The following is a 14,388-nucleotide window of genomic DNA, read 5'->3' on the forward strand; positions in this document are numbered from 1 at the left end:
GAAGAATCCACCCAGGGCCTTTCCCCCCAGCAGGAACTCACTGGAACTCAGTCCCAGCACCTCTCAGGTGGGCGTCATTGCTATTCTGAGAGAACAAGGGAGGTGTTCATGGTGAGTTCCAGCACCTCTTTTTTCTAGAAGAATAGCACTGAATACACTGGTGAGGGTTGAGCAATTTCTCCCTTCCAACTCTGCAATTCTGAGTTTTAGGACCCTAGAAAAAGCCACCAGTATCTTCTCTGGACACCACACGCAGGAGCATTGGATTCTGGGACAGTTCTAGTTGAACCTCCACCAAGCGTGTCTGTAAATCATTACAAGTATGGCCAAACACTATAGTCCTCTCTTTCCAAAAGGCAATATCAGACCTGTGAAAGCACCCGTTGTCACGGAGAGAATTTGAGCTCAGGTAAACACAGCTTCCGGACAATTCAGTTTCTTAAGTCGTGCGGAAGCAACCTCCAAGTGTTGTCGTTGCTCCCCGACTACCAGAGTGCATAATTCAGGAAGAGGACTTGTAATGGATGCATTGTTCGCCTGTCGCAGAAGCTGTGCATCAAATAAAAATCAGGTGACACCCATCTCCACCTCCCAATGCCACAATCGCCCAGAGTCAAGGGAGCTCTTGTTTCCAGCCTGACCTTTTGCAACTGGCCAGATCAGATTAGAAACTGTTATTAACCTGTTATCAAATTTCCGTGTTTGTTCTCACATGGTGGCTGTTCTTTTTTACAGATAAACGTCTTAAAATCAGGAGAAACAGCAGCGCCTGATGCTAACTGTTAGCCCTGCTGCTAACTGGATCTGACAAGTAACCCCCCAATTCTCATTCTCTCTCAACTAGGCCACCCAGACTTCCTTCATATCAGAGGAAATGGCCCAATAACTTTATTTATTTACTGGTAATAAAATGTATATACCATTTGACTGTGACACCCTCCCCCAAATTTCAATGTGGTTTACAAAAATAATGCAGCAACAGAAATTATCCGTGAAAACAACTACAGTACAGTACTTAAAACATGCAAAAATAATTAAAATCAACACTAAACTTGATTGTCCTCTCCTCCGTGAATTTGCCCAGTCCTCTTTTAAAGCCATCCAAGTTGGTGGCTGTCTCCTGTGGGAGGGAGTTCCACAGTTTAACAATGTGCTGATTGAAGAAGAATTTTCATTTATCTGTCCTGAATCTTCCAACCTTCAGCCACATCCGATGTCCATGACTTCTAGTGTTACGAGCACAACCCTATCCAGATGTTTAGAAAGTTGGTGTGAGTTTTGATCTGTTTTTAGTCTATTGCTGGTTTTAGAAAGTCTTAAACTATTGTTGTTGGTTTTTCTTAATGATAATTTTATGGTTTTATATATTTGTAGACTGTTTTGAGCGTTTGTTTGAAAAGCAACAACTATCAGCCTGTGTATAGATTTAATGAAATACATACTAATAGGTTGGTGCAGGGTCTCATATGGTTTCAAATTGGATGGGGGGACTGTGTTTTGAGATTCCTGCACTGCAGGGGTCAGACTAGATGACCCTTGGGATCCCTTCCAGCTCTGTAATTCTTTAATTCCTGTTGCTACTAAGTTTCTTTGAAGGCCAGGATGGCATAAAAAATAATAATCATGGTATACACTATGTGCTTTTATTAATGCTTATAGAGATTTAAAACAGGAGGGTGATGTATGGTCACAGCATATATTTTCTCCTGAAGGGGAGGAGCAACAGCTTCAAGTCCTGCAGTTCCTCCAAGGAAACCAACATTCAGCGCAGAAAGAGAAAATATGGTCTTCCTGCTACTTCATAAGGCAGATGGCGAGTGAGTGGGTGGGTCTGTGTGAGAAGACCGTGAAAAGAAATGGCTCCCCCGACACCAAAAACTTCCCGCCCATGGAAAGCTAGCAGAAGGGAGATGGAATGGAGACTCAGCATCTCTGCAATGCTATAGGCTGGGTGGGGGAGCTTTTATGCGTGCGGAGCATTCAGACATGCGCTTCTTCTGAAGCAATCCATGCCAGGAACGGTCCATGGGTTTGCTTGTCTTTGTCAGTTCTTATCTTTGGATCTTCAAAGCAGCTGCGCTGCAATTCGGAAGAGAAGACCGAACCTGGGTGCTGTAAAGTACAACGTCTCCCTCCACAGCCAGCTCCGTGATGGCGTCAGTGGCGGGGTGAGGGATGCACCGAGGACCAAGGGGGGTCCCATTCAGGGCCAGCTGCAGGTGGTCTTCTTGGCAGAGGAAGAGCAGCTGGGGGAGAAAAAGGCATTAGCGAGGAAGGCGTGTCCAAGGACCACAAATGGTTGGCTGGGGCCGCCTGTCGGAAGAGGGTGCTGGACGAGATTGGCCATTGGCCGAATAGATAGATAAAACTTTATTTGCATTAGCCAATGGCCATAGCAACAGTAAAACATTACACTATACACAGAAAAGGATATTTGATATAAGAGCACAATTTAAAGTCCTGAATCAGCAGTCAATTAGTGGCCCTTATTCTGATTGCCCCTACTATGGATCTAGCAACCTTTGCTGTTATCTGCTCATTTTAACCTGATAGACGAAAGGACATCGTGGCAGTGGTTGAGCGCCTAAAAAGGAAAACTGACCTCAAAAGGTCTGGCTTGACCATCATAAACAAGAGCCACCAAAATCAAAAAGGAAAGGCACATCCCTATACGACTCGCAATACCCTATGAGCGAGTGAAAGGACATTTTCTCTACAGAAGAACCTTATCCAACCCCATTGGCCTAATGCAAGAATCTCTTCTTACGTTCTGTCCCCGGGGCAAAGCATACTGCAACTTGAGCATGGGCTCTTAGTGTTGTGTCACATCTAAGGAAGGGCATTCCAGGGGGCTGGTGCCACAAAGTCCAACTTTTCTCCCAAGCATTATTATAGGGTGGGTGCTCTCATGTGTCCACATGTTTTTGTTTGGAGTCCAGGCAGCCTGAAAGGCTGTACCTCCCCAAACAAGTGCTAACATCCTTGGTTGAGCACATCCTCTCAGTCCCACCAACATCAGAGTCATGGTTAGTGGGGACCTGAGAATGAGCCTTTTCTGTGGCTGCTCCCAAATTCCCTCTCAAGAGAGGCTGGAATGGCTCTTTCTTTGTTATCCTCCCATATCCTCCCATAGACAGGCTAAGACCTTTCTCTCCTGTGGTGCAATGGGTCGGTGCACCTGGCAGTTAAGCAGAAGGTTGGTGGTTTGAGCCCACCCAGGGACAGTTTGTCCTGCATTGCAGGGGGTTGGACTAGATGACCCAAGGGGTCCCTTTCCAACTGTATACAATTCTGTGATTCCTATTCAGACAGGCCTAAGGGACAATCATGTTAATAAATAAGGGTTTATGCATGCAGAGAAAACTATAGCATAGACACTCGGGGAGGGGGAAGGTCTGCCCTCCTCCCCTCTCCCAGTTAACTTCCATCTCCAGGGCTCAGGGGTGGGAAGGAGCACAGAGAACGAATTAGCAGAGCCCCCCCCCCCATGACTTCACCAGGGGCTGTCCCTAGATCTCAGGTCTGGGCCCTGAAATCTCAGGGTCTGGGATGTTGGTTTCTGTTTATGCCACTGTGCAGTGCTCACAAGACTCTGTTTTGCATTCCAGAGGCATTCCAGACTATTGGAAGTCTCACGGAAGACAGGAGACGGATGTGATGTTACTGGTTTCCTGTTCCTTTGTTTCAGTTGCTCTCTGTTTTCACAGAGAGAGCATGCATGTTTATTTTCTGTCTGCGTAACTAGAAATAAAACTCTTTAGCAATGTAGCTCATAAACTTCTCGGCTCCTTCCCTGCGTGCACCTGACTTGGCAACCCTTGCGGAGGGAGTGAGGAGGGGCAAAAGGGAGGGCTAGTGGTGAATGAACTTGCTATTCTAGGGTGTACTAGAATATATGTGTATTTCAAGGATAAAAAAAGACAATTATCCAAGGTTTTCCTACATGGTTCTCCTTCCCGCTCCCATGTTATGCTCAACACACCACAACCCTGTGAGGCAGGCCAGGCTGAGAGGGAGTGACTGGCCCTCAAAGTCACACCCAGTGAGCTTTGTGGCTGAGTGGGGAATAGTACTCTGGTCTCCCATTTCCTAGTCTAACCACAACTCTAACCCTGACACCACCACTGCCTCCCTGAGCATATTTCTCAGTATATCACGTGAACCAGGCCTGTCTGATGTTTCCTGGGAAACTGGAACTTAAGACGGCCAACGTCTTTTCTTACCTCAAAGTATCGCTGGGGGTGGAAGGGGAAGCCCTCGGCCACTGTCCCCCCAGACTCCTGGCCTCTGTCCGAAAATGAGCGCCATGACACTGTCTGGTCCATGAAGCAAACGCGGAAGCTGAAGGAGATGTGGGAAGGGTCTTTCTTCAAGCTGATGCAGAACCTGGAAGAGTCACCAAGGCTGGATCTGTTAATAAAGGTAATTTGGGAAACAGGCTGCAAGGGAAGGGGGCCTTCCAAAGCTGTCGTCCTCCGCATCCAAATTTATCTCGGGATTCTTGAATTGTTCTGGATTCCTTGGGATGGTCTCCAAGGTGGAACCAAAGTTCTAGGACTCAAGCATTTGTTCCATTTTTTTATCTGTTTTCTTAATTAAATAAAGCTCAGATAGCCTTCTTTGTCATTGTCATGTAGTTCAGACATCTTAGTGCTGTCTCGTCATTGCTTTTTTGCGAGGGGGGAGGAGGAGTTGCCCCAACAACAAAAGGTTGAAAGCAAATGGGAGGAAGACAGCACTTTTCCTTAGATGTGACCACACACTCAAACACCCTTATGCCGTCCATGAGAAACCACACGAGCAATACAGTGGTACCTCGGAAGTCAAATGGAATCCATTCAGGAAGTCCGTTCAACTTCCAAAATGTTCGGAAACCAAGGCGCAGCTTCTGATTGGCTATAGGAAGCTCCTGCAGCCAATCGGAAGCTGCAAAAGTCATGTAGGACGTTTGGGTTCCAAAGAACCTTTGAAAACTGGAACAATCACTTCCAATTTTCGATCATTCAGGAACCAAAACATTCGACTTCCAAGGCGTTTGAAAACCAAGGTACAACTGTAAATGCAAAATGCAACACACACACACACACACACACACACACACACACACACACACACACACAGAGCAAACCAATGGAGAGAGGTGCATTAAAACAAAACCAATAGTAATAACAGTAATAACCAAGACGGGTATATGAGATAAAGGACACCACAGAAAAGAAAAGAAAAGAAAAGAAAGAGAAGGAGAGGTGGGGGGAAGGAAAGAGAAGAAAAGAGAAGTGGGGGAACAAGGAAATAAGGAAAAAGGAAAGGAAAGAAGGGAAACAATTCCACCTTAGGGTGGAGAGTGGGTAGTAAATTGTATCACACACAGTAATACAGAGCTAGCTGGACCAGCGGTCTGACTTATAAAGCAGCTCCTTATATTTCTACATCATACAGAATAGAGTTTTGCATTTATTTTTCTCCCTGTTTGCCAAGCCCCGACTGTAAGATCTACCACAAAAGAGTGGGCAGCAAGTGCAAAGGGGGGTGGATAGGGGTGTGTGTGTGTGTGTTCTACTTACTCTTTGGGGTCCTGACACACCAAGCCTCTCACTGTCATTGTGTCTCTCGGCCTGAGGCTCTCAGGGAGCAGATGGGAAAGGGGGACTTCCTGAAAAGGGAGAGAAAGAGCAAGGAGCAAATTAGCTGCTGGAGAAGCTACCCCACCAAGCCACTGGAGAAAATAAAGGCAACGGGTGTATTTAGACTCACCAAAACGGCTCTGCTCTTGAACAGATGCTGTGGAAAGAAATAAAGAAAGTGGGGGGGGGGGAGATAAATCAGGATAAGACTCCTATGCACTGGCTTGAAAATGGGACTGGAATTGGGCAGGAGGCGGGAGAGGGAGACTGGGACTATTGAAGATGTTATTTTTAGTGGGGTGGGGATATCTTCTGCAACATGTCACAGATGTCATAATAGTGCATTATTAGTGGGTTTGCGCAGGACCACCCACATATTCCCCCTTTATGAGCTGTTCTGTGGTGCTTCCCCAATGTTTATTTACTATTTATTTCACACACAGACTTATGCACTGCTTGATTAGACTGCATGCTGCCCATCTGACTGGGTTGCCCCAGCTACTCTCTTCCAGCAAAATATAAAAACACAATAAAACATCAAACATTAAAAGCTTCCCTATACAGGGCTGCCTTCAGATGTCTTCTAAAAGTCAAAACAAAATTAAAAAATTCCTCACAGTAGCACCTTAGAGACCAACTGTTAGTTATTGGTATGAGCTTTCACACACAAACTTACGCACTGCTTGATTAGACGGCATGCTACCCATGCACACGAAAGCTCATACCAATAACTAACTTGGTCTCTAAGGTGCTACTGGAAGAAATTTTTTAAATTTTGTTTCATCTACGTCAGACCAACATGGCTACCTACCTGTTTCTAAAAGTGAGATAGTTGTTTATTTCCTTGACATCTGCTGAGAGGGCATTCCACAGGGCGGGAGCCACTACCAAGAAGGCCTTCTGCCTGGTTTCCTGTAACCTCACTTCTCGCAGTGAGGGAACCGCCAGAAGGCCCTTGGAGCTGGACCTCCTTCAGGTATACTGGGCTGAGGCTGTTTAGGGCTTTAAAGGTCAGCACTAACACTTTGAATTGTGTTCAGAAATGTACTGGGAGCCAATGTAGATCTTTCAGGACTGGTATTATATGGTCTTGGTGGCTGCTCCCAGTCACCAGTCTAGCTGCCACATTCTGGATTAGTTGTAGCTTCTGAGTCACCTTCAAAGGTAGCCCCACATAGAGCACATTGCAGTAATCCAAGAGGGAGATTACTGTTTAAAATACTACCTCTGCTTGTCACCGTGGGCTTTGTGGGGAGCAAAGAGGAATGTAAATTCAATAAATAAATATATACTTACTGGGGCAACAGGGTATTCTGTTCTGTAGATATCAAAAGGCTGCACACAAGAAGAGAGAGAGGACAGAACAAGACACAGCACGGATCAACAACAGGTTGTAAATCTGACACCAGGAGCTTCCAATGTGGGGAATACCCAGGGCACTCTCCCAGCCCCATGGCTTCCCTTAGCATCTTATGCAAACCACTCCCCTTGCATAATTCAAAATGCAAGTGTTTGAAGCTTTGCATAAACCTGGATTATTATTATTTTTTTGCAGGAATGGGGCTGGGAAGCCTCAATGGGATGTGGGTCTGGTTTATTTATTGCCCCAAAGACAGCACACAGCAGCCTCCTCCAACTAAGGTTCTCCACATATTTGGGACTACAACTCCCCTAAGCCCTAGCCATTTTCTAGTCCCAAACATCAGGAGGGTGCCCAGTTGGGGGAGACTGTTGTTGATCTCCAACATCCTATTTTGACAGTGGCCAACCAAATGCCTGCAGGAACCCAAAGCCCCTTCCCCCAGTGTTTAACTCTCCCCAGCCAGCACAAATCAGAAATACACTGCCTGTGGTTCCATTTACTAGCCACGTGGCAGGCCGCCTCGTCCTTGAGTTTTCCCATTCTTTTTACAGATATCCCAGCTAGAAGCCACATCCCCACAACTTGTGGCAGTGAGCGAGCCACCATTGGCACCACAGGGCTTTCTGGTTGGGTGACAGCTCCACCTACAGGTCAAAGGTGGGATGAACACTTTGGGAAGTAGGCCTCTCCCATGATGTAGTTTGCTTCCTTTGTCACACTCGCTTTCCTTCTAAATTTTCTCCTCAGGAAAGTTCGGTTTTTTAAAAAAAATAAATAATAATTCTATATCATTTGCATCAATAAATACTTATAGAACCTACTGCTAATCGCCTTAGTTCGCAAAAAAACGGAGTTCTGATATCAGGGAGGGAGGAGAAAACCCCACTCTGGATCCTAATTTTATTAACTTCTTAGGCATTAATACTTGCATACATATTGGCTGAACTGCCCTGACTCTTAACAGAATATGAAATATGTGGAAGTATAAACACCCCATGCCTCAGTGGTCCTGCCTTGCTGGGGGTTGGACTAGATGACCACTGGGTCCCTTCCAACTCTTAAGATTCTATCATCTCACTGCCCTTTCTAGGCAGTCCTATTTGGATACCTGTTTGGATATATGCACTCATATTAATTTATATGAGTCTGGATTGAAGAAATACTTTCATTATTAACCTCAGCGGTTGATGTTTCCCTCATACCGCCCCCCCCCCAATATGTATATTTTAAACAGAGATTCAAAAAGTGCTCAATACATTGCCGTACATTTTTAGGGAAAAAGGCTATCGCTCTCAGGATGACATCGCCAGATATTCTCAGCGTGTTCATTCGGTCCAGTGGCAAGCTGAACATGTATTGGAGATAGTGCTGTCCATTTACGCTCACCTGAGGAGGAGAAACACAAACTCTAGCTTGTGAAAACAAGATTGTGAACTAGATGGGCCTTTTGCCTGGACCAGCAGCCAGGCATCTCTTCTGTGAACCTCCTCACCTTCACGTGATCTTGTTCAAAGAGAAACAGCAGTAGGAAAGAGTCGCCACTTTTCAAGGGCAGGTGGGGGAATTTCACCTCCTCCATCCAGAGGCCGTTGCTTAGAGAGTTGCAGATTGTGTAGGGACGCGAGCGGAACCGGGGGTTGAAGTGGAGGCCAATATCAGCCCGCGGTGCCAAGCTGGAGCCGGCCTGGAAGTCAACCTGAAACCTGAATCAAGAGGGGGGGGGGGGGGAGCAGGAAGAATAATTTAAAGAAGTGAATTCCTTTCATTATTATTTTTTAAATGGAGGACATCAAACAAAAAAACCTGTTTCATTCAGTGAAATATAGATCACAGAACATAAAGCAAAGTCAAGGTTATTACAAATAAATCGACTTGTATTACATAATCAATTGTCTTTGCAGAACCTACTGAAGACTCTCCTCTTCCAAGATCTTTCTTAGTCAGTTTGCATCTGTACTGGAATTGTGTTAAATATGTTTTTAGCACCTGTTGTTTAGCACCCTGCAACTATTCTTAAATTTCATATGGAGCTGGCAAAATACTGTTTTGAGTTTACCAACTGATTTATTTGGAGGAGTCTGAGGTTTGGACAGAAGGTGGTTAAGGGAGCCAGAATGACCTGTGCTGATTAAGACCTTTATGGCCAAAACTGTGGGTAGCAGCAGGTACTAGACAGAAAAATGTACGGACTTCTTCACAGAGCTAATTCACAGAATTCACTGCTGCAAGAGGTGCTCACTGCTATTCATTCATTCATTTCCCCCCATCACTTTATGCCAAAATAAGTCAACTTACAACAGAAAATACTGTGCAAAATAAGCACACACGAGATTAAAACACAAATTAAACAGAGCACTAAAAATGATCAGACGTTAACTTAAAACGAGGACGATAGAAGTTTATCCATGGCTCTGAGGCAGAGAACTTCCATGTTCAGAGGAAGTCTGCTTTCAAATACCAGTTCTGGTGGGGACAAATGACTGGGGGCTGCCCTCATTTTTGTGCCCAACGTGGTTTCTTGGAAATGACTTATGCCAGAAGCAGAATAATAGAATTATCAAACTGTATAGCTGAAAGGGGCCCTAAGGATCATCTAGTCCAACCCTGTGCAATGCAGGAATATGCAGTTGTCCAATACGGGGATTGAAGCTGCAACCTTGGCATTATCCTTGGCGTGATTCAGCAGGAAAGTCTCCTTCCTCTCCCCTTTTCCTTTCTCCTTCCTCCGGAAAGATTAACACACTGGAAAGACAAAAGCTCTCAGTCCTCCTCTCTTTAAACAATGTGATTTTTATTTTATTTTTACCTTTCTGCTTCCAATGGGGTTGCTCCCTGGATGGAAACCATTTTCCCGGGGGCCAAGCTGCCAAAGATGGAGGTGATGTAAGGAACGATCTGAAAAATGGACACAGACGCACACAGAGTCAAGTATTAAAGGCTTGGCTGAGCAAACGAGATGCCCTTCCTGCCCAGTGCTACAGAGGTGCTTGGTTCAGCCGGCACTCTGCACATGCTCCAGAAATGCCCCAAGAGTGAACCAACCGCGATGGGGTTGCGGATTTTGGAATCCAGAGCCTGCTGGTCAGATGGCAGCGAGACACCATATCCCAGCTAATGCTTGTCCTCCATTCACTCCTGAAGGCTACCAAGATCCTGAGTTCCAATGCTGCCCTCCTCTGCCAGGTCAGGAAATAGATGGGTGAGTTTCTTGACGCTGGAATCCTCCCCCACCCCAAGTCAAATGCAAAGGGAGAACAATTAGGAGACCAAGGGATGCCTTTGACGGCTTTGTTGCCTTCTACCAACCTAGCAGTTCAAAAGCATGTCAAAGTGCAAGTAGATAAATAGGTACCACTCTGGCGGGAAGGTAAATGGCGTTTCCGTGCGCTGTTCTGGTTTCGCCAGAAGTGGCTTAGTCATGCTGGCCACATGACCCGGAAAAACTGTCTGTGGACAAACGTCGGCTCCCTCAGCCAGTAAAGTGAGATGAGCACTTCAGCCCCAGAGTTGTTTGCAACTGAACTTAATTGTCAAGGGTCCTTTACCTTTTTACCAGATGTTTTAGACTACAACTCCCATCAGACCCAGCCGGCAGAGCCATATGATGCAGGGGCTGATGGGACTTGTAGTCCAAAACATCTGGAGGGCACAAGCAATATCACTTTGCAGAGCTGGGAGGCTGCAAACGAAGGCCAGGCTTGGTGCGGGATGTCTGCAGTTGGACCTCTCTAAGTGCCAGGAGAACACAGAGCCTGGGGTGATGCTCTCTGGGCTGACAAATCAGTCATGCAATTAATTTATTGCTTCAGCATGGATGGGGGCAGGGGGGGGAAAGAGTTTCAGCATCAGCTGGAAGCACATGAGGAAGGCTAATTGAAAAACAAAATGGAATGGCAAGCCTACCATTTTAAAAGCCACTCCTTTTGAGCTGGGCCCTTCAGCTGTTCTTTATTTAAAATCAGCTTTACGTAACATAATGAACAACACAGTTTTCTGACCTGTGGCCAAGTGCAGTTTGTCCTGCTTGTAAATTTCTGCAGATCCTGGTTCTTTTTTTAAACCAGACATTTGGCAGCCTTAACCTCAGCTGGCTGCATGGGCCGCCCACAGCTTACTCAGAAGCAAACAGGTGTTTAGTTAACTTTTTTTTATTTTAAAAAAATCACATTTCCAGGCTGTCCACTAAAACCTAGAAAGGTAGCATGGCAGACTATTTCTCCTTCCTTCTCTCTCTCCCTCCCCTTCCTTAGAATTATTCTTGATTATGAAATTAGGGTATTTCCCACCAACAGTATCTACAACTCATCCGGGCAGGCAGAAAATAAAAATGATCACTCACTGGATTGAAAACAGGACCCTGCAAGATATAATCTTCTGGTTTAGGCGAAAGATCCATGGAAGGCATGTCAGCTGTCAATGTTCTCTCCTTAATTTCCCTTACAGTTGTCGCACCACTTTGCAAGTTTAAAACTTGCAGGGATCACATGATATGAGTCACCCAGCTGAGTTTAAAAAAACCTTTCCAAAGAAAGTGAGATTATCCAATCAGCTTCCTAAACAGGGATAGAGAGAGAGAGAGAGAGAGAGAGAGAGAGAGAGCGCTAAATTAGCTTTCTCCGTGAAATGTTACCACCACCTGGCTTTCAAAAGGCTCAGTGACCCACGGAAAGCGAGGCTTTTCCTGACCTAGATAAGATGATAGGATAACACCCCCTCTATTGCCTGTTTGAGGAACGGCTTATCTCAGGCAGGCAGCTTTGCAAGAAGCTCTGCCTTTCCACGGGGTGGGAATTTCTCCGCTGCCTGCCTAAAGGTCTTGCAACATTTGGGTGCCTCCGTGCCAAACTGGATTACGCATTTAAAGGCACAAATTTATGTTTTGTCATTTTAACCGCAGCCTGGCAGGGAAGGGAGGAGAGGAATTAGGCAGGGGACCCCGAGGTTGAGGGGGGGGGGGGGGCTGCCAGCAGCTCCCTTCCCTGGGGAAACAGCAGTTCGGAGAGGGATTTTTGTCCACAATGCAAGGGAAAGTCCTGACCAGATTCCCAGGCGCTATTTTAAACACTGGGTTGTATCAGACTGAGTCATTATAAGCCACATTCACACCATACATTTAAAGCACTGTGATATCACCATAAACCGTACTGGTTTCTTCCCCCAAAATAATTCTGGGAGCTGTAGTTTGTTAAGAGTGCTGAGAGTTATGAAGAGAGCCTAATGCCTTTCCAGAGCTACAGTTTCCAGAGTGGTTTAAAAACCAGTCTGTCTTCCCAAGGAACTCTTTTAACAGGTTTTTAATGTAAGGTTAGATGCGGGTGGCGCTGTGGGTTAAACCACAGAGCCTAGGGCTTGTCGATCAGAAGGTCGGCAGTTCGAATCCCCGTAACAGGGTGAGCTCCCGTTGTTCGGTCTCTGCTCCTGCCAACCTAGCAGTTCGAAAGCACATCAAAGTGCAAGTAGATAAATAGGTACCGCTCCAGTGGGAAGGTAAACGGTGTTTCCGTGCGCTGCTCTGGTTCGCCAGAAGTGGCTTAGTCATGCTGGCCACATGACCCGGAAGCTGTCTGCGGACAAACGCCGGCTCCCTCAGCCTATAGAGCGAGATGAGCGCCGCAACCCCAGAGTCGGCCACGACTGGGCCTAATGGTCAGGGTCCCTTTACCTTTACCTAATGTAAGGTTACCTGATTTTTTTCAATGAATCCGGGGACACTTTTCAATTTCAATGGAGTTTGTATGGGGACTGATTTGTAAATCTGGGGACTGCCCCCAGGAAATGGAGACGCCTGGTAACCTTGTTTTAATGGTTTTATTGCTGTGGCACTGAAATCTCCCAGCAGGAATAGATGTTCACAGTCCAGGACCCTCCTGACAGCCTGGTCAAGTTCCTTGGTTTGTATAAATTTGGGGGTGGGGACCCCCAAAACCCTAGAAATTGGAAAATGGTAGGATTTTGATTATGTTAAGATCTTTTGTATCCTTCGTCTGATACCTACATACAGCAGCTGCATACTTTGCAAAGGCAGCTGTGGAACATTACAAAGAAAAGTTCATCTTTTGCGAGTACTGCTTCTTAAAGTAGTTACGCTTGAGACTTGTATTCACTAAGACATACGTGGAACACAAAAAGCTTCTATTTGGACATTACACATATAAGAACTGATCTATTTGTTCTTTTGGAGGCAGCCATTTGCGGCAAGTCTGGTCTCCTACAGAGCGACAAGGTCAACGTTGAGTGTTTTCTGTTCACGGTCAATGATGCCTGTCTTCTGCCAGTCGTTGACCTGCAACTGGTCAGTAGACAAGCCAGGGTACATAGTCCTGATGTTCAAGCTTGCTAAGCACAAGAGGAGTTGTTTCTTTGCTTTTTTGCCTGGTGCAGAAGTTCAGTCCGCTTGTTGAGTGAGACTCTGAGCTCCAAGCACCCTCTGAAGCAGGTGGACAGTGGAGGGTCAGCCCTTCATCGCCTGGGGGCTGCCTGGCTTAAGGGCGGCAGTAGCTGACCAGTGAGACATGATGATCTTTCCCACTGATGAGGCCAACCCATCGCACTCATATCTCACACTAATCAGGTTGAGACAGTTTGATAGAAAGTAGGTCCTGAACCAATGGGTTCAAATGTGAAGGACAGAGGCAACTCAACAACTCTATGATTCTGTGATATGTTAAAAATGCCCAGCATTGATTATGTGAAGTGGGAGAATTAAGAAGTCATTTATGTGAAATCCACCTTCACTTGCTCTTTCTGACCACTAGGCTGCAATGTTATTCCAAATTTCCAAGGTGTGGCAAGCACCTGCAACTCTTTGCTTCACTGTTATATTGGGGCCACCAAATAAAATAAAATAACATCTTTTTTGGATGATTGATATAACAGGGGATGAGGCAGAGGCTTTGAATAAGCTTGCCTGCCTGCTGGTTCTAAAGTCAATTTAGATCGGGGTAGCCCATGTGGTGTTCTCCAGATGCAGTGAGACTATGTCTCCCATTCCCTCTGACCATCGTTGTGGGTGATGGAAGTTGGAGTCTGACAAAATCTGGATGTCACCTGATGATTCTAGACTGTAGCCAGATTTGCAATTGAGCTGCAACACTCAGCTAATGAGGAAGGGAAGGATGTGCACGTAAAACATCAGCATAGTTTGAAAATAACCTCTAAAGGTGGATGTGTGATTGTCAGCCAGGCTTTGGAGGTGTGATCCACAGTTTGAGTGATAATATGTACAATGTTCTCTGTGAAGAACTGCAGCTACTACATGCTTCCTTGACTACAGTATATGAAAGTGCTCCCTACTCCAATCAAATCAGAGGGGAGGGGGTTGCCTTCAGACTACCACTGTTTTGTGGGACGGATTCAAGAACGTGCAGAGAACTTTTGGTTTGCACAATTAAAGTCCTTTAA

At 45.8% G+C, this 14,388-nt stretch overlaps 1 protein-coding gene across 1 annotated transcript; it reads right to left on the minus strand.

Annotated features, from left to right (window-relative positions):
* Nucleotides 1-1,629: 1,629 nt before the first annotated feature.
* On the minus strand, nucleotides 1,630-11,540 carry LGALS12 (galectin 12). The gene is made up of 9 exons (XM_081842084.1): nucleotides 11,327-11,540; nucleotides 9,794-9,882; nucleotides 8,480-8,690; nucleotides 8,254-8,373; nucleotides 6,921-6,959; nucleotides 5,755-5,781; nucleotides 5,565-5,653; nucleotides 4,224-4,386; nucleotides 1,630-2,246 (listed from the first exon to the last, which is right to left on the minus strand). The coding sequence occupies exons 1-9, from the start codon at nucleotides 11,390-11,392 to the stop codon at nucleotides 2,052-2,054; spliced, it is 999 nt and encodes a 332-aa protein (XP_081698210.1). The 5' UTR covers nucleotides 11,393-11,540; the 3' UTR covers nucleotides 1,630-2,051.
* Nucleotides 11,541-14,388: the final 2,848 nt, after the last annotated feature.

This window comes from Podarcis erhardii (assembly GCF_964252035.2).
Source record: "Podarcis erhardii genome assembly, chromosome: 15".
In the NCBI taxonomy this organism is placed as follows: domain Eukaryota; kingdom Metazoa; phylum Chordata; class Lepidosauria; order Squamata; family Lacertidae; genus Podarcis; species Podarcis erhardii.

Excerpts from the sequence above, each read along its gene's own strand:
- LGALS12 (XM_081842084.1), bottom strand. The coding sequence starts at position 11,392 with ATGCCTTCCATGGATCTTTCGCCTAAACCAGAAGATTATATCTTGCAG. Across the intron at positions 8,691-9,793 it reads ACCCCATTGGAAGCAGAAAG|GTTTCAGGTTGACTTCCAGG; the intron begins GTAAAAATAAAA and ends CTCTTGATTCAG. Across the intron at positions 2,247-4,223 it reads ACCCCCAGCGATACTTTGAG|CTGCTCTTCCTCTGCCAAGA; the intron begins GTAAGAAAAGAC and ends TTTCTCCCCCAG.